Source organism: Neofelis nebulosa, chromosome 3, assembly GCF_028018385.1.
Source record: "Neofelis nebulosa isolate mNeoNeb1 chromosome 3, mNeoNeb1.pri, whole genome shotgun sequence".
NCBI lineage: Eukaryota > Metazoa > Chordata > Mammalia > Carnivora > Felidae > Neofelis > Neofelis nebulosa.
Window position 1 is genome coordinate 138,697,676 of NC_080784.1, and position 24,465 is coordinate 138,722,140.

Consider the following 24,465-nt stretch of genomic DNA (forward strand, 5'->3'; position numbering starts at 1 on the left):
AAGGTATTTTTATTTTAGCTTCACACTTGAACATCTTGCTAGGAAAAGAATTCTAGTCTCAATTTTTTCCCTTTGGGGACTTTGTAGTATTGTTCCATGTCTTTTAGGAGCCACTGTTGCCCATTTTTGTTTTTGCATAGGTTTGTTTTTTCCTCTCCAGAAACTTAGATTTTTCTCTGTTACCTTAAAATTTCATCATAGTGTATAATTATAATTGCAGCTATTACACTCCCTCCCCTGTGTCATAACAGCTTTACATGCATTGACTTAATAGAGCTTCATGACAACTCTGTGAAGAAGGTTATATTTTATTGTCCACATTTTATAGAACAGAAAGCTGAGACACTGAACAATTAAATAATGTACCCAACTTCATACCAACAAATGAGTTTCAAAAACCAAGGTTTGAAACCCTGGAAATTTAATTCTTAATCCCAACTATCCCAGTTTAGCTACTTTTTATTCATAGGTCTTACACTTGGGAAAATGCTTTCAATCTAAAGTTTTATGCCTTTTATGCCTCTGGCACCTGGTGGCTCAGTCGTTAAGCATCTGACTTTGACTCAGGTCATGATCTCACAGTTGGTGAGTTCGAGTCCCACATCGGGTGAGCTCATGCCCTGCTTTGGGTGAGCATGCGTGCTGTATCAGGTGAGCAAGAGCCCCACTTCAAATTAAAAAAAAAAAAAACAGAAACAGGAACCCCGGGTGAGCCCCGCTTCTCTCTCTCTCTCTTTCTCTCTGCCCCTCGTGGGATTCTCTCTCTCTCTGCCCCTGCCTCACCTGCACCCTCTCCCCCCTTCCCCCCAAAAAAGTTTTATGCCTTCATCTTACTTTTTGTTTGGCTTTTTCTTTTTTTTTCCATTATCTCTGTTCTCTGTTTTTGTAACTTCCCTTGGACAGGGTTGAAGCCTGGTAGATTGGGCTTTCAAATCTCTCAAGTTTTCTTACACAGTTTTCAGTCTATATGAGCTATGTGATTTCTTCAACTTTACTTCTATGTGACAAGATCAGTTTTTTATTGTATCCCACTAACTGTGTTCATTCATTATTAAGTCCGTCTTTGAATTTTTTAATGAATTTAAAATTTTTTCTTAATTTCCAAGAACTATCTTCTCTTATTGCTCTTCATTTGTAATAGTCTGTTCTCATATTGTGAATATAATACCCTCTAGAATTTTCTGTGAATACTGATTAGAATTTTTAAAAATTCTTTCTGTTCCCTGTTTCTGCATATTCTTGTGTTTTTTTTTTTTTTAATGTCCTTAGTTTTCTTCAAGTGTTTATAATCTTGGCTGTCCATAGAGATTTATAAATAAAAGAGTAGGTTGGTTAGTAGATAAATGACAGATTTCCTCTCACTTTTGAGCAGGAAAACTAGCTACAGACTTTTATATACATGAGCAGGATTGAAAGTACCATGTTTGTACATCAAAAATGGTTGAAACTTGTAATTTTATATAGTTGACAGTAATATAAATATATACATACATACATACAAACATACATACATAAGCAGGCATATGTTCATAGTGCATGGTCAGATTTTTCATTTATGAAGTATAGAATCAAAAATCTTTGGAGACTGTTGTTCTAGTGACGATCATAAGCTTTGTAGCTAGGCCAACATGTTCAGACCATAGTTCTGGTAATTACTAGTTTTGTGGGTTGAGGTAATCCACTTAGCTTGTCTGTGTTTCAGTTAGCCCCTTTGTAAAAAAATAAGATAAAATAAAATAATAAAGAATATTATTACCAATAATTTTGTAAGAATTAACTGATAATGTACATAAAGAATCTAGGACATCACAGGTTCTTGGTAAATAGTAGTCACTTATTAGTTTGAGTTAACATGTCATTAAATTTAATACCAGATAAATAATACAGAATTTAAAAGATAGATGCTATTATCATAGATGGAGTATCACTTTTAATTAATATTATCAATTCCATAGAGTTATTTTAAGAGCTCCCTATGTTGCCAAGGAGTTTTTAAAGAGGAACCAATATAAACAGATGATTGGCCGAGCTGGCCGTGCTGGGATAGATTCTATTGGGGAGAGTATCCTTATACTGCAAGAAAAAGACAAGCAACAGGTAATAATCAATCCAGTTGGTGGTTAATCATTTTGTCTCATTTTGGTCTTTGGTTGTAGCTCTTTTATGATATATATCATCCTTTAAAATGTATTAATTTTATTAATATTTATAATATCAAATATATCAAATATTAATATATTATAAAATATTAAAATTTATTAACATTTATTTAAATAGTGTTTCTTTCTCCTCTATGATTAAGAACTAGAACAAGTAGTTTGAATACTTTTGTATTTCAGACAAGCAATAAAAGGTATTTTTCCTATTTATCTTTCTTCCATTTTCATGAAAACACCTGCTAAATTCTTATTTGTTTGTTTTTATGTCTTTAAATTCCCCCTACTTCTACCAGATCTATGCAAAATAGAAAATTTTATGTAGAACACTTTATTTTTTTATAATAACACAAAACATAATATTGCTTTAACTTTTGTAGGTATTGGAGTTAATAAGCAGACCATTGGAAAACTGTTATAGCCATCTTGTTCAAGAATTCACTAAGGGAATCCAAACTTTGTTTCTCTCTTTAATTGGTTTGAAGGTATTTTTCAATATTTTTAAATCTTATTACTGTTATGTGAGATAATAGAGATTTAAAAGTTATGAGAACTGTAAAGTAGAAAAAAATGCTAACCTCTAATCTAATGTGGAAAAGAACAGCCTGACATGCTAAATCTGAATCTAGATTTATATGTGCATTTTTAATGCTTTGAGTTGTATGAAATATGAAAAATCAACAAATCATAACTGGGCATCATTACAAGTGAGAGACTTTTTGGAGACTCTGGGGATTATAAGAAGCCGTAAAGACATGGGTCCTGATGTGGGGTAACCCATCATCTCTGCCTTTGTAAGGAATAAGGTTCACCTGTTGTCCTGTGATCATTCTAGGATATTATAAACATTTGTGAGATCAGTATAGCCTTTATCAGACAACAAATTTAAAAAGAAAAGGCACACTAGGAAAACACTCCTTTTCTTAGAGATTAGCTCTCTTTTAGGGTTACTCTTGAGTTAAAATTCTTTTTTAGGGTTATTTGTAAGTAAATTTTAACTTTGTGTCTAAGGGCACATGGCCATAAAGAGGCAAAGCCAGGGTTTGAATTCAGCTTTGTTCAACTACAAAACCAGTGGTCTTAACCTATCATGCAGTATATCTTTATTAGCCCAAACAGTTTGGGTGAACATACAAAAGATAATTAATAAAAAAAAAATACCATAAGTTTTGATTACCTTATAGATGAATAGTGGAATATTATAATATCCCTTAGCAGTTCAGAATAGTGAAAGGTTATAAGGACGAAAAGAAATCAGTGCTAGGTAGTGAAGGAGATAGAAGTTGTCAGGGCACCTAGGTGGCTCAGTTGGCTAAGCATCCAACTCTTAATTTTAGCTCAGCTCATGATCTCACAGTCCTGAGATTGAGCCCCACAAGCCCCACAAACCCCACATCAAGCTCCACATTGACCATGGAGCCTGCTTAAGACTTTCTCCCTCTCTCCTCTCCCTCTCTTTGCTCCTCCCCTGCTCGCATGCTCTCTCTCTCTCAAATAAAAAGAAGAAGTTGTAGAAGTTGTAGACAAGCAGAGGGAAAGAATAAGCCATTCCAGGTACTTGACATAGAATGAATGATGAGAAAGCTAAAGATGATGTGGGGTATCAGTCAACAGACTAGATTCTGTAGCTCTAGAGAAGGCCTACAGATCCTGAAGAGGTGAAGGTTGGGTGGGAAAAGTTGGGCCAGATTGTGTGCTATAAATTGGGGAGGATATGAGAGCATGCTTAAATACTAGCCTAAAGAGTTGTGACACTGTCACATATCAGTGGAGCATTAGTAAAGTGTGGTGGTTGAGAGCAAGAGCTCTGATATCACACATACCTGTGTCCCAGTCCCAACTCTGTCTCTTATTACCCTGGGTAAGGTATCAGCTCTCTCGTAAACCTCGCTCAGTTGCCTTATCTGTAAAATGGGGATAATAGCATGCAGAAGTATTGCAAGACTTGTTTAAAAGTAATTGTAGTAATCCATGTATAATGTAATAAATCCTTACAATAGGGAGGTTGCTAAGGAATTAGTAAAGGAGGAAGAGATCATAAAGATCATCAAGTCTTATTCCATTTATATATTAGATAAGGTAACAGACTCCGAAAACTGGTGAGTAGTCTAAGATCATTCAGTGAATTATGGTTTAGATGGGACTATAATTTAGTTTCCTGCCATGCTGGCCTGTACTCTTTCCAGTGTACCATTGTGTGTGTGTGTGTGTGTGTGTGAAATATTTCTCAAGTGCATGGGAAATATTTCACCAATGTAGACCATATTCTGAGATCATAGACAAGTCTCAATACATTTAAAAGGATTGAAATCCAATATAGTATTGTGTCTAATGAAAGCAATTATAGTATACCAGCAATAATAGAAGGATAATAATAGAAGGATTTAGGGAATTTCCTAAATATTTGGAGATTAAATAGCACACTTGACCAGTGGTCAAAGTAGAAATTCCAAGGGAAATTAGAAAATATTTACGATGGAATGAAAATGGAAACAGATATACCAAAATTAGTGGCATGAAGCCAAAGAAGTGCTGAAAAGGACATTTATAACTTTAGATGCTTATTAGAATATAAGAAAAATCTAAATTCAGGGTCTAAGTTTTACTTTAGGAACGTGGGGGGAAAAAAGCCCAAGTAGAAAGAAGGAAATAATTAGTAAAAGCAAAAATGAAATAAAAAATAGACTAGAGAATAAAAATAATGAAAACACAAGCTAGCTCTCTGAAACGATCAGTAAGATTATTGACTGATTTGATAACAGAGGGAAAAGAGAGAACACATAAATTACCAATATCAGTAATGAAAGGAGGGTCATCACTAAAGATCCTAGAGATATTAAAAGAATAGTAATGAATAATCCTGAAATAATTGTATCCTTGAATGCTGAAAAATGAGTTCAATTATTTAAATGAAATGGGAAAATTCTTGGAAGACACAATTTTTGAAATTGACTGAAGTAGCAGCAGAAAGTCTAAATAGTCCTATATCTATTAAAGAAATTGAATTTACAACTTAAAACTTACCACAAAGAAAATTCCAGGCTCAACTGACTTCACTGGTAAACTCTATCAAACATTTAAGGAAGAAATAATACCAATCATACATATATTCTTCCAGAAAGTAGAGGAAGAGGGAACACTGCTCATCTCATCTTTTGAGATCAGCATTACCCTGATACCAAAACCAGACAAAGATATTACAAGAAGAGAAAACTACATATCTATAGTAAAAATAGATAATAAAAATCCTTATCAAAGTATTAGTAATACAGCAACACAATCAGAGTTTATTCCAGTATTGCAAAGTTGTTTAACATTCAAAATTCAATGTTATTATTTTTTTGACAGAATTCAACACCCACTCATGATAAAAACTCAGCAAATTAGAAGAGAACATCATCAACTTAATAAAGGGTGTTTATTTAAAAACAAAACAAAACAACAACAACAAAAAAAAAAACCACTGCTGGTAACATCACACTTAATGGTGAAAGACTACATATTTTTCCCTCTAAGATCAGAAAAGAAAAAAAAAAAGGTCTACTTTCACACTGCTTTTCAGGATATATCAGAAATCATAGCCAGTACAAGACAGGAAGAAACACAAGGGTACATAGATTAGAAAGCAAGAAGTAAAACTGTCTTATTTGCTGATAGTAGGTTCAAGAAAAACCCAAAGGAATGTACAAAAAAAGCTAGAGTGTAGTCAGCAGTGTCATAGGATACAAAGTCAGTGTACAAAACCCAATCGTATCTGTATACTCACTACAAATAATTGGAAAAACAACTCCATTTACAATAGCATCCAAAACATGCAACACTTAGGGATAAATTTAACTACTGTGTGTGAGACCTATATACTCAAAACTGTAAAACTGCTGAGAGAAATTAAACAAGACCTAAATAAATAGAGGTACCATATTCAAGAATTGGAATTTTCAGTTTTGATCAGATGTTACATCCCAAAGTCTATAAATTTAGTGCAATCCCAGTCAAAATCTCAACAAGCTTGTTTGTGGAAATTGAAGGCTGATAGAATTTATTTGGGAATGCAAGGAGTGGAATAGCCAAAATTTAATTTTGTGAAAAAACAAGTGTTCATACTACTTCAAGATTTACTATAAAGCTTCAGTAATCAAGACAGTGTGATATTGGTGCAAGGATCATATAGAACAATAGACTAGTAAGTCCAGAATTAGGCCCACACATATATGATCAAATTTTTTTTTTTTAAGTAATCTCTATACCCAACTGGGGCTTGAACTCAGGACCTCAAGATCAAGAGTCGATGCTCTACCAACGGAGCCAGCCAGGCATTCCTCATATATGATCAGTTTTTAACAAAAGGTGCCAAGATATTTAAATGGACAAAGGATAGTTTTTTTTTTTCAACAAATGGTGCTGTACTGACAAGATATCTGCATAGAACAACAACAACAAAATAACCTTTACTCTTACCTCACTCTAATTTTGTCCAAAATAATGAACTCAAAGTGGATCATAGACCTAAATAAAAGCTAAAATATAACTCCTAGAAGAACATATAGGAGTAAATTGTTTGTTTGTTACCTTGGGTTAAGATTTCTTACGAGGAAACAAAAAACATAAACCATGAAGAGAAAAAAATGAATGAAATAGACTTCATCATAATTTTTTAAATTATCTTCAAAAGACACTGCTAAAAAATGAAAAGCATGGAGGAAATATTCATAATACATACCCTGACAAATACGTATATGAGTTAGGACTCAGCAAAAAGCAGTGAAATTGGGAGGGAGTTGGGACTTCACTTAAGACAAGCACACTCAGGTAACAGGGAGACTGGGAGACCTGACTTGGCCACAAGGGTGTGGTTTTATGGGCCTGGCAATGCAAGATCTACCGGGAACAACAGTTGCGTTTAAATTCTGTTTTAACAGCTGGAGTACAGCAGCAAGAAGTCCAGGCAGCAGTTGGTTCAGGAGACTAGCAGGTAGGCAGCTGTTGTTCCACGCCTGCCCATAAGAGGCAGAACTCAAGAAACTGGACCCAGTCGTGAGAGGGACAGGTCATCAGGGGTCCTCTTACACCTTGGGGAAGGGGTTCACAACAGGGCTCCAGTTGTGAAAGAAGGCAGAGAACAGGAAAACCTTTAGAGTTGGAATTGAAGCAGAAATCAAGTCCTCTGGACAGGAACAACCAGGTAGAAGAGGGGTGAGAGGCAAGAAGGGCAAGGTCTGTGACTTGGGCAGCAGGTACAGGAAGGTACAGAGGAGCAGCCCTGGAGAGACTAGATCCATGCTTTAGTGGAAGAGAAGGAAACTCCAGGAATTAATGAGACGACATAACAGTGGTTGGGCCATCGCATTCAGGGAGCCTCTAGGTATCATTTATTTATCACAGCCATATTTCAGACACCTTGTATGTTTTATCTCTGATTCCTGCATACCTTTGAATTAAGTAATAATCTACAAACTGAGTATCAGTTTTGAATATCTTAAAACTGCAGTTTTGGCTTAATTGAATACTATATTAAGAATGAATTTTATTAAGGGGTGGCTGGGTGCCTCAGTCGGTTGGGCGTCAGACTCTTCATTTTGGCTCAGGTCATGATCTCATGGTCTGTGGGTTCAAGCCCCCCATTGGGCTCTGCACTGACAGTACAGAGCCTGCTTGGGATTATCTTTCTCCCTCTCTTTCTGCCCCCTCCCAAATAAATAAATGTTTAAAAAAAAAAACAATGAGTTTTATTAAAAGGAAGAAAAGCAATAGGAAATGTCTGTGCCTCATATTTTTTTGTTAACCCTCATATTGGTTTACTATGAAATAACTAAAGTTTTCCAATTGAAACTATCACCAGAATTGTGAGAAAAATATGCTTATTGATTGACTATATTTTAGTATAATATGCTGATTTCATTGAAATTGGCTAATATAATATTATTCTAATTTAGCATCAACTCTACATCTGAATACCAAATGGAGGGTTAAGTATTACTTATAATTGCCATTATAGATTTTAAATAGTGACTACAAGGGGGAGGAGAGACAGGCAGCAAAAGAGCAGGGGTAAGAGAGACAAAAAGAAAACTGTTTATTTTTAGGTGATATGTTGGAAGTATTGCCTGATCCTGTTTCAGAGGAGACTTTCAGTTGTGTTTTACGTGTGTGTGTGTGTGTGTGTGTGTGTGTGTGTGTGTGTGTGTGTGTGTGTTTTAATACAATTTTTATTGCTAAAGAATAACAGGTGGCTTGAAAGGAAGAGGTGAAGGGATTTCTGAAGGAGGTTGAGTGGGAATTTGGGATAATTGGCTGGAGAGTAAACAGAGAGCACAGCTTTGGAGATTACTGTGAAAAATTATTCAAAAATCTGAGCAGTTTTTTAATGAAAACTGTAGATTTTCATAAAAAGTATGAATATGATACTTCTTTAACTTGTTTCATGTTAATTTAAAAATCCCACTATAAAATTATCTTTATATATGTAAGTATGTTGACTTTATATAATTTATTTCAATAATTTTGAGGTATGGAGATTAACATGCATTCAAAATGATGCCTTGAATTAAGGACAATGTCCCAATGATGTCCTGAATTCTTTCAGATTGCAACAAATCTTGATGACATCTATCACTTTATGAATGGTACATTTTTTGGTGTTCAGCAAAAAATTTTGTTGAAAGAAAAAAGCCTGTGGGAAATAACTGTGGAATCACTTAGATACCTGACAGAAAAAGGACTCCTACAAAAAGACACTACAGATAAGTCTGAAGAAGAGTTCCAACATAGTTTTCATATTACAAAACTGGGACGAGCTTCTTTTAAGGGTAAGAGTTTCCCTAACTTTCTGACGAAATGTGCTGGGAAAAAAAATAGAAATTACATCATTCTGTTCCTTTAAATTGGAATTGTAAGTTCATATTAATAACATTAAGTTTATAAACTGTCAAACTACTTTAGCTTTTAAAAGTTGAAAAATATGGGAGCCTGTCTGGCTCAGTTGGTAGAACATGCGACTCTTGATCTTGAGGTCATGAGTTCTTGCAGGTAGAGCTGACTTTTAAAAAAAGTTTTTTTAGTAAATAAAAAGTTGAATTACAAGTAATTTAGGGTACTGCAGAAGTATTTGAGGGAAAAGATGGTCATCCCCCTTTCATATCCCTCTCCCCTAGCAATCATACAAATCTGAATATCCTACCAAGAATAGCAATTTGGTGTATGTCTTTTCAGACATTTTCTGTACATTTCATTTCAAAACATAATATATACATATATACAAATTTAAGATTTTCTTAAGCTTTTGCTTTTAAATAAACAATCATTTGTATTCCAGAATTTGCTTTTTTTGCTTAATATAATATCTTGTAAATTATTCCATGGTATGACAGTGAATAGTTTTTTCTTAATGGCTACATCATAATTTACTTAATGAAAAATAATACATTTCTATTGTTTACAAAAATCCTTAGAACTTAGAATTATGTAAAGGAAAATCCCATTCTCCTGACCCATTTCCACTCTCCCAGGGGCAACCACTGTTAATAATTTGATGTGTATCCTTCCATGTATTATCTTATATATAGATTAATATGTGTATGTGTATATATGTGTGTGTGTGTGTGTGTACATGTGTATAGATTATTTTATGCATCTGTTTGTGCATATAATTTACATATTATTTTATATTTTATTTTTAAGAATGAAATCATAGCTGGAAGCATTTTTTGGCAATTGCTTTTCTCACTTAAAATATTAGGAGAATCTTAACATGTCAGTCCCTTTAAATATACCTCATTTTTCTTTTTCTACTGTAATCATTCATACTGTGAATTCTGTAATTTAATTAGCCATTCTCCTGTTGACGGACATTTACACTGTTTTTTATTTTTCTCAATTATAAACAAAGCTGCAGTGTGCATTTCCATGTATGTATTTTTGGTATGTGTGGAAATGTTTTTCTGGGTTAGATTTCCAAAAACAGAGTAGTTGGTATGTACTTGTTAAATGTTGGTATATACAATCAAAATGACCTCCAAATGTGCTGAATTAGTTAAGAAGCGGTTTTGGTGGGGCAGATGGGTGAAACAGGTGAAGGGGATTAAGAGTACATTCATCATGATGAACACCGAGTAATATATAGAATTGTTGAATCACTACATTGTACCCCTGAAACTAATATAACACAGTTACTATACTGGACTCAAAAAACATTTTTTAAAGAGATTTTAAAGACTTTTTGCTATATTTAGGTAACTTCTAAATAAGACCTTTTTAAAATTCACCTTTTTTCCTCTTTGGCAATTATGAGATATAAATGTGTGTATCTTTCTTTTAGGAACTATAGATTTGGCTTCTTGTGACATTCTCTACAGAGACTTGAAGAAAGGTCTCGAAGGACTTGTACTCGAAAGCCTTCTTCACCTAATTTACCTAACAACTCCCTATGATATGGCTTCTCAGTGTGACCCAGACTGGATGATATACTTCAGGCAGGTGAGAATACAAGGTTCTTCAATATAGACTATTTTATTTATTAATGACGATGTAATTTTTGTTAAGTGATTATTCACTTTTTTTTCTCTGCTAAAATATATATGAAATTGGGCCTTTCATGTTTCAGTTTTTAAAATAGTAATATGGCCATAGCATTTTTGGTTTATTTAACTTAAATAGTACTTTTCTGTTAAATATGAACATGTTCATTATAGAAAAAATAAAGAAACGTCCAATAAAGAAAAGAAGATCATCCCTGGTCCCATTCCCCAAAGATAGTTATCGTTATGATTTGGTGACCACTCCATTTTATAATGCCTAGAATGTGAAGAAAATTGTGAAAGTTGTTTTTTGAGAGTTTAATTATATGACAGCTCTATCAGAGCCAAGCATGATGGGTCCAGTGATGTTAACACCTGAGAAGGAATGTCAGTTTTATCACCAATAGCAAGGTGGAACTGATCCTGCTTGTCACAAAACCAGGTGGTCGAGTATGGTTTGTTACGATTCTACAATAACAGGGCAGAGACATGAACATGTGTGAGGCAGAGGCAGTATGTGGCTTTTAATTGCAGGAAATTAACTTTCTTTTTAATGTCATATTTTTAAATTGTAACTAAGTTGTTTTTTTTGTTTGTTTGTTTTTTGTTTTTGATGTTTACTTATTTTGAGAGAGCGAGGGCACACGCTCATGAGCAGGGGAGGGGCAGAGAGACAGGGAGAAAGAGACTCACAAGCAGGCCTCTCGCTGTCAGCACAGAGCCGGACGTGGGGCTCAATCTCCCAAACCATGAGATCCTGACCTGAGCCAAAATCAAGAGTCTGGCACTTAAGCCACTGAACCACCCATGCATCCTGTAACTAAGTTTTTTTAAGTGGTACTATACAATGCATTTACTTTCAAAAGCTTAACTCTCTTCTCTCTCTCCCCCAAACATCTCAGTATTAAACATAACCACATAGTCCATGGAAACCGTAGTCCATGGTCATAGTGCTTGTGACTCTGTCTTCAAATGTTCTACTAATATATGTTATATTTTAATAACATTTTTTGAGCTTGAAATATGTGTTAATAAAATTTGTGTCGTTTCTTCCTATCCTTTAAAACCATGACAATGTAATATCACAGGAAGTACTGGATTTGGTTCAAATGGTGGATTTTTTAAAGTTACAGTTTGATTTTTCTCTATGTTTACTCTTTTTTAATGTAGTTTAGCCAGCTCAGTCCAGCAGAACAAAATGTAGCTGCTCTTCTTGGAGTCTCTGAAAACTTTATTGGGAAGAAAGCATCAGGTCAAGCTATAAGGAAGGTACCATAGTTTTTTTTTTCTCTTCCTAAATAAGTTGATTTAACAAAATTAATGCTGTTATATCATCTCTTTTGTTGATTTGATCTTTTTGTTTCATGGTTTTTTTTCCTTAAGTTAATATAATTCCCAGTTTATTTTTTAAAACATTCTCAGGACCAGAAATTTGGGCATTTTTTAAAAATAGTATTTATTTTTGGATGATGTGATGTTCTTTTTTTGTGGGTGTACCTTTGTATTTCTGAAACACTGTCATGCACATATAAGCTTCTTGTCATAGGAGAAAGTAAGCCTTATTTTTCTTAAGCTACTGATGCCTTACATTATAAAAATTGTAAAATACTTATAAAATGTTTTTATCATAGTATATAATCCTGAAATAAGTTCAGTTCAAGGGAGAAAAAGGTATTTTCTAGAAGCTTTTTTTTTTTTTTTTTTAAATAATCTCTATGCCCAGCATGGGGCTCAAACTCACAACCCCGAGATCAAGAATCAAACACTCTACTGACTGAGCCAGCCACGTGCCCCTCTAGAAACTTTTTTTTTTTTTATACACCCCTAGAAACTTTTTATTAGGCCTTCTGCTTGGTGTCAGGGCTTCTAAGACAGGATGGGTTTGAGGTTTTGTTATTGTTGTTTGTTGTCCTTAAAGAACTCCCAGTCTAGTACTTGAAGTATCTTCTGTAGAAGGTTGAAGTGGATAAGTTAATACTTTTTGTGCAATATCTTATATTTTGGGGTTTTGAAGTTTAGTCAACACATATGAAGCAAGTGTCTAATACACTAACTTTAAGAGGAATGGAAATGATTCTCTGGCAAATATACCTTCAAATTCCTTAAGTTAATATCATTTTCCACCGTATAATATACTTTTTTTCATTTTTAATTTTTTCTGGTAATCCAATCTTTATTGAAATCTAATTATCTTACCTACCATTTCCCCCTATATCTTTGAATTTACATAAATATTACTAATTATATTTTGCAAAGTGAAAGTGGTGTTCACTCACATTTGAATTAACTGATGCCCTGTCTCAGGTACTGCTATATCATAAAATTATAAATATATGTTTCAGGGGATGGAGAACTATTTATCATGCTACTGGAAGCCAAAAGAAAGCTGGAGTAGCCATACTTATGGCTATATCAGACAAACTAGACTTTAAATTAAAGGCTGTAACAAGAGATGAAGAAGGGCATTATATAATAATTACAGGGTCTATCCACCAGGAAGAGCTAACAATTATAAATGTCTATGCGCCGAATACCGAAGCCCCCAAATATATAAAACAACTACTCATAAACATAAGCAGCCTTATTGATAAGAATGTGGTAATTGCAGGGGACTTTAACACTCCACTTACAGAAATGGATAGATCATCTAGACACACGGTCAATAAAGAAACAAGGGCCCTGAATGACACATTGGATCAGATGGACGTGACAGATATATTTAGAACTCTGCATCCCAAAGCAACAGAATATACTTTCTTCTCGAGTGCACATGGAACATTCTCCAAGAGAGATCATATACTGGGTCACAAAACAGCCCTTCATAAGTATACAAGAATTAAAATCATACCATGCATACTTTCAGACCACAATGCTATGAAGCTTGAAATCAACCACAGGAAAAAGTCTGGAAAACCTCCAAAAGCATGGAGGTTAAAGAACACCCTACCAAAGAATGAGTGGGTCAACCAGGCAATTAGAGAAGAAATTTAAAAATATATGGAAACAAACGAAAATGAAAATACAACAATCCAAACACTTTGGGATGCAGCGAAGGCAGTCCTGAGAGGAAAATACATCGCAATCCAGGCCTATTCAAGAAACAAGAAAAATCCCAAATAAATATATGTTTCAGTGTTCATGTTATCCCAGTATTTTGATTGGGTCTTTTACCTCAGAAATAGCTACATTGTTTTAAATGTTTAAAATGTTAAATAAAAATATTTCTTTTTTTTTTATTTTTATTTTTTTTCAACGTTTTTTATTTATTTTTGGGACAGAGAGAGACAGAGCATGAACGGGGGAGGGGCAGAGAGAGAGGGAGACACAGAATCGGAAACAGGCTCCAGGCTCCGAGCCGTCAGCCCAGAGCCTGACGCGGGGCTCGAACTCACGGACCGCGAGATCGTGACCTGGCTGAAGTCGGACGCTTAACCGACTGCGCCACCCAGGCGCCCCAATAAAAATATTTCTTAAAACAAACCTTTTATATCCAACTTTAAAATATAAAATGAAAACAAAATCATATTAATTTAGAACTCATTACCAAATAATAAACATTTACAAAATCCTATTAGAATAATACATCTTTTAAAACTTAAATCAGAATTTATTTTTGTTGCATTTTAATGAAACATAGTCAATAAATGTTCAGTTGATTTAAATTCTAGAGAACATATTTACTTAAAATCGACTTTATTTCTCCACATTGAAAATGACATCTCCACTTTTCTTTACACATTTCTTGTAAAAGATCTTGAAATTGGCATAAAACATCTTATCTTACCATGTAATATAATTATATCACTTTTCTTGGCTTAGAAAATCCATTCTAAGCAAAATCTACTTTGACTCAAATTATAGTTAATAATGAAGGTGCACTAAAATTGGAAATTAAAAAGCAATCTCTCCCTACTGGCAATTCAGCTATCATGATTTTTCAGCTTAATGCTTTTTAAAAGGTGATCCAGTATCAACATGCAGAATCTGTAATTCACGCAGCCTTCGATATGCCACCCTAAATTCTCATCCCAAACATTCTTTTATTATCATAGAGGATATCATTTTATATTTTATACTGACTTTTTCTCTCTCAAGTTCATCCTTTCTTTACTCTGATTTTAAGCATGAGCTACTCAGTTTCTAAGGTAGCTTGATATTGACTATGAAATACTTTACACATGAACTGGTCCCTAGACACTATAGGCAAAAGCAGGTACACAAATTGTCAACTATAGGAGGCATTTTTTTCTGCCAGTGTTTTAACTTTGGAAACATTAATTATCATAACCATGTGGAAATCATAGAATCCAACATTTACTCTTAGTTTACAATGTGGGCAACTTATTAACATACCTTTCTTTTTTTTTTTTTTTTTTTTAACGTTTATTTATTTTTGAGACAGAGAGAGACAGAGCATGAACAGGGGAGGGGCAGAGAGAGAGGAAGACACAGAATCGGAAGCAGGCTCCAGGCTCTGAGCCGTCAGCCCAGAGCCCGACGCGGGGCTCGAACTCACGGACCGTGAGATCGTGACCCGAGCCGAAGTCGGACGCTCAACTGACCGAGCCACCCAGGCGCCCCTAACATACCTTTCTAAATAAATGCATTTGTCTAATCACATTCACACTTACATACAACCTACAAATAGCACAGTAAATGTAAAAGCCTTCCCAACTCCTTCCCTTCCTGTACTTTTTTTCCTGGGGCTACTGTAACAATTAGCACAAACTCAGTGTGTTAAAACAAGAGAAATTTATTCTCTCACAGTTCAGGAAGCCAGACATCTGAAATCAAGATGGCTCCTTCTGGAGGCACTGAGGAAGAAAACATCTTTCCTGTCTCCTAGCTTTTGGTGGTTGCTGGCAATCTGTGGCATCCCTTGGCTTGTAAACGCATCCCCCCACCCAGTGTCTCCGTTGGACAGTGCCATCTTCACATTGCCTTCTTGTCTGTGTCACTCTGTGTCCACTCCTCTTTATAAAGACCCCAGTCATTGAATACAAAGCCCCAAAGGTAGTCTACCGTAAATCCAGGATGATTTCATCTCAAGATCTTTAACTAATGACATCTGCAAACATCCTATTTCCAAATAACATCACATTCACAGGTACCACAGGTTAGGACTTAAACATATCTTTGGGGGGGGGGGGGGCGGGGCAGGGAACAAACACAATCCAGCCCACTCCAGCTTCCCTGTAGAAGGAAGTTTAAATTGGAAATAATTTGGCACATTTCTTTTTTTTATACATGGAAAAATGGTAATTTGAATTACTATAAAGTACATATGTTAGAACTTAGTTTTATTTCTGTGGAATCATTCTATTCTTACTTTCCTGTAGTGTAACTTCATTCCCATTACCTTTGTCCAATTTCAATATAATGTACATTTTTAGCAGGTCCAGTACATAAATGTATTTGATTGTGTCTTTCTAGAAGGTGGACAAGGACATTGTCAACAGACTATACCTGTCTTTTGTTCTTTATGCCCTGCTCAAAGAGACCAACATTTGGAGTGTGTCTGAAAAATTTAACATGCCTCGAGGATATATACAGAGTCTTCTTACTGGAGCTGCCACGTTCTCCTCTTGTGTGCTACATTTCTGTGAGGTAATTCCGTTAAACAGATGACACATGCTTTGTGCATCTTTTTGTTTTAACTGCTACCAAACTCATAAACCATTTAGTCATTATTTTCTCATTGTTGACCTATACTTGTTTTTATCTGCTTAAAAAGTACTATATATACTAGCTTATAGTAAAGATACAAAAATGACAAAATCAACTAAAATATATAGTGAACAAGTAGAAAGCACCTAGTTATCCCTACTCTTAGAACCGCTGTTAATAGTTACAAGTATTTGGGGGCGCTTGGGTGGCTCATTGGGTTGAGCATCTGACTCTTGGTTTCGGCTCAGGTCATGATCTTACAGTTTGTGGGTTCGAGCCCCATGTAGGGCTCTGCTCTAACAACGCAGAGCCTGCCTGGGATTTTCTCTCTCTTCCTCTCTCTCTGCCCCTCCCCCAATTGCTCTCTGTCTCTCTGTCTCTCAAAATAAATAAATAAACTTAAAAAAAGTTAAAGGGGTGCTCGGTGGCTCAGTTGGTTAAGCGTCTGCTTCGGCTCAGGTCATGATCTCACAGTCTGTGAGTTTGAACCCTGCCTCACACTGTGCTCACAACTTACAGCCTGGAGCCTGCTTTGGATTCTGTGGCTCCCTCTATCTCTGCCCCTCCCCCACTCACACTCACTCTCTGTCTCTCTCTCTCTCTCTCTCTCTCTCTCTCAAAAAATAAAAATAAACATTAAAAAAATTTTTTTTAATAGTTACAAGTATTTGAAATCAACTTTTAAAACAACAATTCTCCATTGATGTAGAATCTGTGGGAGAATCCTTCTCATGAGTGATAACCATGTAAAGTATTTCATTAGTGTGTTACCAATATCCGGCAGCTACTTTGTGACTCTGTGGGACCATGCTCTCTTGATTTCCATAGTATTTTGTCATTTTTGATTCCAGCATTTGGCAGCTGCTTTAGGTTTCTATGTCAAGTGTTTAGTTTATAAGATAATTCAAGAAGAAAGCTATTTTGGCCATATGCATTTGGGTGACTTTCCTAAAAGAAGCTTTCAGAGTGTCCTTAAATAACACAACAAAGCTTATCAGATTTTTCTTCTTGGATAATTTTTTTGATGAATTTATAATATTAGCCTTTTTTTGCTCATTTAAATTTCTTCTAATTGAGCAGTGTAACAATCCTTTCCATATTTGTTCCTATACTCAATTTTTTAAAAACATTTTCCTCCCATGAATTTTATTTATTTTTTAAAGTATATATGTTATGGTTTTTTTTTAAGTTTATTATTTTGAGAGAGAAAGAGAGAGCATGAGAGTGATTGGGGGAGGGACAGAGAGGGAGGGAGAGAGAGAATCCCAAGCAGGCTCCACACCATGAGCACACAGCCCAATGCAGGGACTGAATTCATGAACCATGAGATTGTGACCTGAGCCAAATCAAGTGTCAGACACTTAACCGATTAAGCCAATCAGCTGCCCCATGAATTTTATTTTTAAATTTAAAATCTTCACTTTCCCCATCTTAAATCCCCATATTCTGTGTATGTATAATGGCAATTAACTCTATAATACATACTAATGAGTAAATAATCCAAAATACTTGACTTTGGGGTGAATGATAATTATTTTAGCAAATTCACATTTCTAAATATCTCCTACTTATGCTGAGTTTTAGATATTAGCTCACATTCTCTAATCACATGCTAGCTAAGCTATAGACAAAAACTATGGGTAATAAGGAGAGGCTAGCCTTTAAAATATGTTTTCTTGAGTTTTCTATGTTTGTTGTTCTTCGTATATAAAGGCACTTCCCCTAATATTCCATCCTTAGTTTACTTAGGACTATAAGGACTTCAGCTGCATAGAAGTGTTCAAGTAAAGGAATCTATACATTGAACTTGAAAAACAACTATAATTGGATGTTTGATCCTGGAAACAATCTACCCGACAACTTGTGCTCTCATGAGTGTATTTTCAGTATTTTAAAGTGTTTTTTTTTTTCTTTTTAAAAAGTTACGTAAGTAGTATAAAATCAATAGTATTAGCTAAGGCACCTTTAACTACAAGTAATGGGAAAGCCCAATAAAGTTTAGTGAGGAAAAAAGATTATCAAATGTAACAGAAAAGCTAGAGCAAAGGCGGTGCCAGGGTTTCTGGATCCTAGTTCTGTCCAAGGTTTTCTTCTCTTCACTGTGTCATCTTTAGTGCATGGACTGCTTTTCTAGGGACCACAAAATAGCCAGCTAATGCTGTTCCACGTATCACATGTGCTCACAATGACACTCCAAGGTTAGAAAGTGACCTTAAAAAAAAAACTATTCTAGAAAATCTCAAACATAAAATTAGACAATGTAATAAATACCCACCCAGCTTTAACAGTTATTGACCCAGGGTTTCCATTATTTTTATTGTCTTAAATATTGCTTCTGATATTTTTGCTGCTTTAAATATTGCTGCATCTTGCATCAGAATTCTTCCACATGTAATATTCTGTCTACAGGATAAATTCCCAGAGGTGGGAATTGTTTTCAGTCATTTGGGAAAGAAAAACTATCCATTCACTCGCTGGTGTTTTGATAAAAATGAACAGAATTCTTCTTACTGACCTATTTTTCAGTTTTTAATCTTCTTCCTCATCCCAAAACCACTTCATCAGATTCCTCTGTCTCTGCAGTGTTTCTTTAGAATAATTTTGCCTGGAATTATTGTTCATCTCTGGCTTACCCCAAGTTTCAGAACTTATATAAGGAAACATCCTCTCTGAGCCCATTACCACACCAGCCAAACTTTGAAATAACTTGCCAGATTTAAATTAATTCTGTATGTTTCTTTGTGTTCTGCAGGAACTTGAGGAGTTTTGGGTTTATAAAGCCCTTTTGGTAGAACTTACCAAGAAGTTGACTTACTGTGTAAAGGCAGAGCTCATTCCCCTCATGGAAGTGACTGGAGTTTTAGAGGTTAGTAGCTTCCCATCCCAGTTTCCCAACTGGGATGATTTCAACTAACAGGAAAATCAGATTTTACTCTTTTGTGAAGTGTTATCATGAGGTAAGTCATAATAACGGACTTATTCCTCATTTGCCATGAGAGTTGATTGTTTTTCTTTTTAAATAAATTGCTGCCATGGCCTCCCAGAAGTCCACTGTTAATCTGGCAGCAGCCCTGATGAAAAATCACATTTGTGAAAATAGAGTAACAGTAGGGCTAAAACTGATACTCCCCAAGTATATGTGTGCTTCCATTCGTCCTTAGCCATCTCTCCCTTCCTCCACTCTAATGACGAATTACCTTCTGTCAGGTTAGACTAGATGCTTGTTTCAGGAAGGGGTGATTTGGTGGCAACAAGGCTGATTTCCATTTCCTAAGAGGGTGAGAAGAAAGCATCCTCAGCTGGTTTCTCAGCTCTGTGTTTTTTTGGTTTTTTTTTTGTTTTTTTTTTTCAACATTTTTTTTTTAAATTTATTTTTGGGACAGAGAGAGACAGAGCATGAACGGGGGAGGGGCAGAGAGAGAGGGAGACACAGAATCGGAAACAGGCTCCAGGCTCCGAGCCATCAGCCCAGAGCCCGACGCGGGGCTCGAACTCACGGACCGCGAGATCGTGACCTGGCTGAAGTCGGACGCTTAACCGACTGCGCCACCCAGGCGCCCCGTCAGCTCTGTGTTTTTAACCAACTCTTGGTTTCAGCTTATTCTGTTATTCAATCAGAAGCATTCTTCTGCTCGGGAACACACATGCGCGTGCGCACACACACACACACCCCAGTGGTCCCCTGAGTAGATAGATGGTGAACACATTTTAAGGCTATTGGACTAGAACATGTTGATGGGGAGTCTGAACCAGTGCCCCTCACCTGAGTGCCTTAATGGGTTTCTCATTCCTGATTGCAACACACATCAGTTGACTTAAGCCACACAGAAAGCTATCTTGCAGTTTGGAACCACCCAAATTCATCTTTTAAAATTTCTCAGGGTTCTGTTGTGTTATCTCTTCATATTTACTTTATTACCTTCGTCTGTTTCTGTCTCTTGCATGTGAAATTTTTCCCTTCAGCAAGACACTTAATTGTTTTTCCTAATCCCAAATTCTGATCCTACTGATTTTTGTAATACCTTTTAGGGTCGAGCAAAACAGTTGTACAATGCAGGTTATAAAAGTCTAACGCACTTAGCTAATGCAAATCCTGAAGTGCTAATAAGAACAATCGATCATTTATCAAGACGCCAGGCCAAGCAAATTGTTTCATCAGCAAAGGTAAGCAAACAAACCATTTTTTTAACCTTCATGATATTTTGTAGTGTTATCGCCTTATACTTTGGACATAAAAACAAAAACATCTAACTACAAGACACAAAGGCATATACTCACAATATGTGGATAAAAACTGCATCTGTTATGATACAAGGCTTCCTAAAAAGAGAAAAAGACCTCCTGAAAATTAGACAATCTCAAGAGTTCACTGAAGTACAAGGAAGGCTGGATCTCACGGAGTTCTGCCTCCTCATCTTTTTTCACAGAAATCCTTTCCTCAGCATCCCCGACATCTGGCCTTCCCACTTTGAGCACCTACATTGGCATGGAGCTTACAACCTCAAAAATTAGGCAGTTCTATTTTTGGACACTTGTAGTGTTACAAAAAGCATCTCAAGATAATGAGGCTAAATGTTGCCTGCTTACAATGTCTACCATTACATTGTAAGTACTACCCTCTAGAACTGTTCTGTTATCTTTGTTCATATGGTGGTTTTTCACATATTTGAAAACAGCTCTCTTTGCCTCCAAAGGTTTCTCTTTTCCGTTTCTTTCATCCATATTAAATAATCTTGTTTTAGGCGATTTACTATCCTACTTACCCTTTTCTAGATGTAGGCCAATTTGTCTTTTTGACCTGTCCCCATCGTTATTGGACTTTCTTATTTTGGGGGGTATATCTGTCAGGCTCTAATTATTAGGAACGGAAACCACACAGTAATTTGAAGAGGAACGTTTAAAAGAAAGAATTAGTAACTAGTAACAAAGATTACTAGTTGGTTTCTTAGGGGTAAACAGAACTTTAACAAATATGGGAAGGAATCATGAGGAGCGTGTCCACCCTCACCACCCCCTGGGGATGGGATTCAGACTTCATTGGAGAGGGTGTGGCTGTGGCTCACTGGACAGCAGATAAGTTCCTTCGTTGTGTTGCAGCCGAGGCTGGCAAGCAGGAAACTGCCCGCTGGGATGCTGACAAAACTGTCCGGAAACTCCCAAGGGTGTGCTGTTGAACTTGCTTGGAAACTAGCTTGAGTAATCGTGATCTCAGGGTCATGAGTTCAAGCCCCACATCAGGCTCTGCACTGACAGTGCAGAGTCTGCTTGGGATTCTCTCTCTCCCTCCCTCTCTGTCCCTTCCCCACTGGTTCTCTCTCTCTCTCTCTCTCTCTCTCTCTCTCTCTCTGTGTCTGTCTCTCTCTCAAAAACTTAGTGGCTTAAAACAGCTATTTTATTTTGCTTATGTTTCCAGAATCCTAATTCTGGAAAGGTTTAGCAGCATGATTCGCACTTGGAGTCTCATGAAATTACAGTCAGATTTTGACTGGGGCTGTAGTCATCTGAAGGCTTGACTGAATTGGAAATCCAAGATGGCGCATTCACTTGGCTAGCAGTTGAAAAGTGGCTGTTATCTGGGGCTTTCAACTGGAACAGCTACATATGGCCTTTCCATGAGGCTTCATTTTGTTATAGCATGGCAGCTCAGTTTCAAGAGGAAATGTCCAGAGAGTGAACATTTCAAGAGATCAAGGCAGAAAAGGCAGGACGTCTTCTGAACTAACCTCGGAAGTTGTGTAGTGTCACTTTTGCTGTATATTGTTTGTTACTAGAAGGCCATTAAGATCAGTCCAGACTGAAAGGAAGAGGAATTAGAGCCCACCTGTACATGAGGGGAGTGCCAGATAATCTGCAGTCATCTGTAATTTCTGCTCTCTGGTCACAGATAATTTACATTTCTCTCACATGCAAAATATACTCATCCCTACAAGATTTATTCCTTTATGGCATCAGACTCAGGCTCAAGGTCTAATATTCTAAATCAAGTCTAGGTGCAGGTGATGTTCCTTGAGCACAATTTCACCGACAGATTCTGGGGCACCTGGGTGGCTCAGTCAGTTAAGCGTCTGGCTCTTGACTTTGGCTCAGGTCATGATCTCACAGTTCATGAATTCAAACCCTGCGTCAGGCTCTGCACTGACACTGTGGAGCCTGCTTGAGATTCTCTCTCTCTCCCTCTCTCTCTGCCCCTCCCTTGCTCGTGCTCTCTCTCTCTCTCAAAATAAATAAGCTAAAAAAAAAAAAAATTGTAAAAAAAAAAAAATGGTTCTGCTGGAAATTGGCAAGTATTTTTAACTACAAGTAATTTGAAGCTGATAGTGTTCTCTGTATTCTAGTAATGATGACCCGTGAGTTTTGGGCAGTTTACTTGGTCTTGTTGATCTGCATCGTTTTTAGAGGATCTATTGGGAGATTAGTTTTACATGGTCACCATTACCTCACCTACTGGAAAGCTTACCTGATTGCATTTTAATCTCTTCTGTATATAATGCTATGTAATGCCACGCTTGGAGTGGGTTTGTCGTATGATTTTTTCCTCCACTTGGTTTTGCGGAACTTTTTATTATAAAACTTTTGTAACAGAAGTGATGCAAATACTACACCCCAGTATACACAAAACCCAGCTGCACAAATACCAACACTCGATTTCTGGGCTTTTGTTCTTAAAGTTGTTGTTGTTTGGGTTTTGGTTTGGGGTTGTTTTTTTTAAACGATCTCTATACCCACTTACAACCCCAAGATCAAGAGTTGCACGTTCTACTGGCTGAGCCAGCCAGGCGCCCCTACTTGTGGTTTTTAAAAGAAAGAGGGAAAATCATTACTCAGCAAATATTCATTGACGTTTACTATGCGCCACGTTTAGAACTACTTTCTTGGCTCTTTATGTTTCTTTTGAAATTAGCCATGTTAATTTTAGAGCTTGAATAAAATTTTTCTTTGAAACACTGATAGGTTTTTAAAAGATCGCATACTAAACTTTGAGGAATAATAAAAAGCATATATAAAGGATAACATTTTCGAGAGCTAATTAAATTTTTGCAAAATTGTCTTACATTTTATAGATTAAAAGTTAATTTTTAAGTGGCTGAGTCTTCAATACAAATCTTTGAGGGTCTTAAACCTCCTTTATTTTTGGTGTACCAAATGCAGTGCTCAGCTAAAATGGCTTTAACTCAATGCCTCAGCTTCATTTACTATAATCACTTGTTCTTAAGTGGCTATTTTTCAGTCTCATTATTAGTTTTAATGTCTACATCGCTGATGTATTAAGATTCAAGTATCTAATAGACGGTGGTAAAAATGTTCACAATTCTCTGGCAATGCATATTTTGGTCTCATGCCTTGATTTTTTATTGCAGATGCTGTTGCACGAAAAAGCAGAGGCTTTGCAAGAAGAAGTGGAAGAGTTGCTGAGATTGCCTTCTGATTTCCCCGGAATTACCTCTTCCACCGAGAAGGCATGAAGCCATCTGACAAGCATTTTCTAAGATGACTGACTTATTAGACATATTTTTCTTAAAGACTCTCTATAATTTAAAAATGAAAAAATACATTTTAATTACACATTAAGAACTGTGGATGATGTTTGAATATACCTCTCACCCTTCCCACTAATAATCCATCTTCTTCGATACCTGCACATTATTTCTCTGCTCAGAAATCTAGTGTCCTCCACAAAATGAGATCCAATTGCCTCAGCGTATCTCCAGCCTGCCTTTGCTGCTAGACCTTTTATTATTCTCTTAATACCTCCTTTCTTCAAACTAGACTAAATCCCCAAATTTTCCCACGATTTCCAAACTCTTCCTTTCCTAATTGCTTTAATGCTATACCCAGTGCATCTTTAATATGTACGGTATGCCCCAGCTGTCAACTAAAGATGCGCAAATACTGCCTCCTGGCTGAAATTGTCCAAGCACGTCCTGATCCCCACCCCATACGTGCTTCTTTCCCTCCTGTAAGTATTCTGAGCCCTTCATTATGCGCATGTCCTTTTTCATGCTGCTAGTTTGAAACCTCCTGGAGGACCAAGACCTTTTTTATGCTCTTTGGATGCCACCCGGCACTTAAGCCCAGTGTCACACACCAAGTAGGAACCTGTGCAAAGAATGAGTACTACCCGAATTAAC

At 36.2% G+C, this 24,465-nt stretch overlaps 1 protein-coding gene across 12 annotated transcripts in view; it reads left to right on the forward strand.

Annotated features, from left to right (window-relative positions):
* The window catches only part of HELQ (helicase, POLQ like), a 43,560-nt gene extending 19,595 nt beyond the window's left edge, over positions 1-23,965 (forward strand). For 6 of the 12 annotated variants that reach the window (XM_058722016.1, XM_058722020.1, XM_058722018.1 and 3 more), the window contains 9 exons: positions 1,956-2,097; positions 2,537-2,641; positions 8,740-8,962; positions 10,471-10,628; positions 11,840-11,938; positions 16,103-16,276; positions 19,089-19,202; positions 20,366-20,500; positions 23,695-23,965. In XM_058722016.1, coding sequence (XP_058577999.1) covers positions 1,956-2,097; positions 2,537-2,641; positions 8,740-8,962; positions 10,471-10,628; positions 11,840-11,938; positions 16,103-16,276; positions 19,089-19,202; positions 20,366-20,500; positions 23,695-23,799 — 1,255 coding nt within the window. In that variant the 3' untranslated portion in view covers positions 23,800-23,965. Of the gene's footprint in view, positions 1-1,955; positions 2,098-2,536; positions 2,642-8,739; positions 8,963-10,470; positions 10,629-11,839; positions 11,939-15,515; positions 15,788-16,102; positions 16,277-19,088; positions 19,203-20,365; positions 20,501-20,763; positions 20,942-23,694 lie in introns of those variants that run through there. The other 6 variants (XR_009259471.1, XR_009259473.1, XR_009259472.1 and 3 more) reach the window with 6 other exon arrangements.
* The last annotated feature ends 500 nt before the right edge of the window (positions 23,966-24,465 follow it).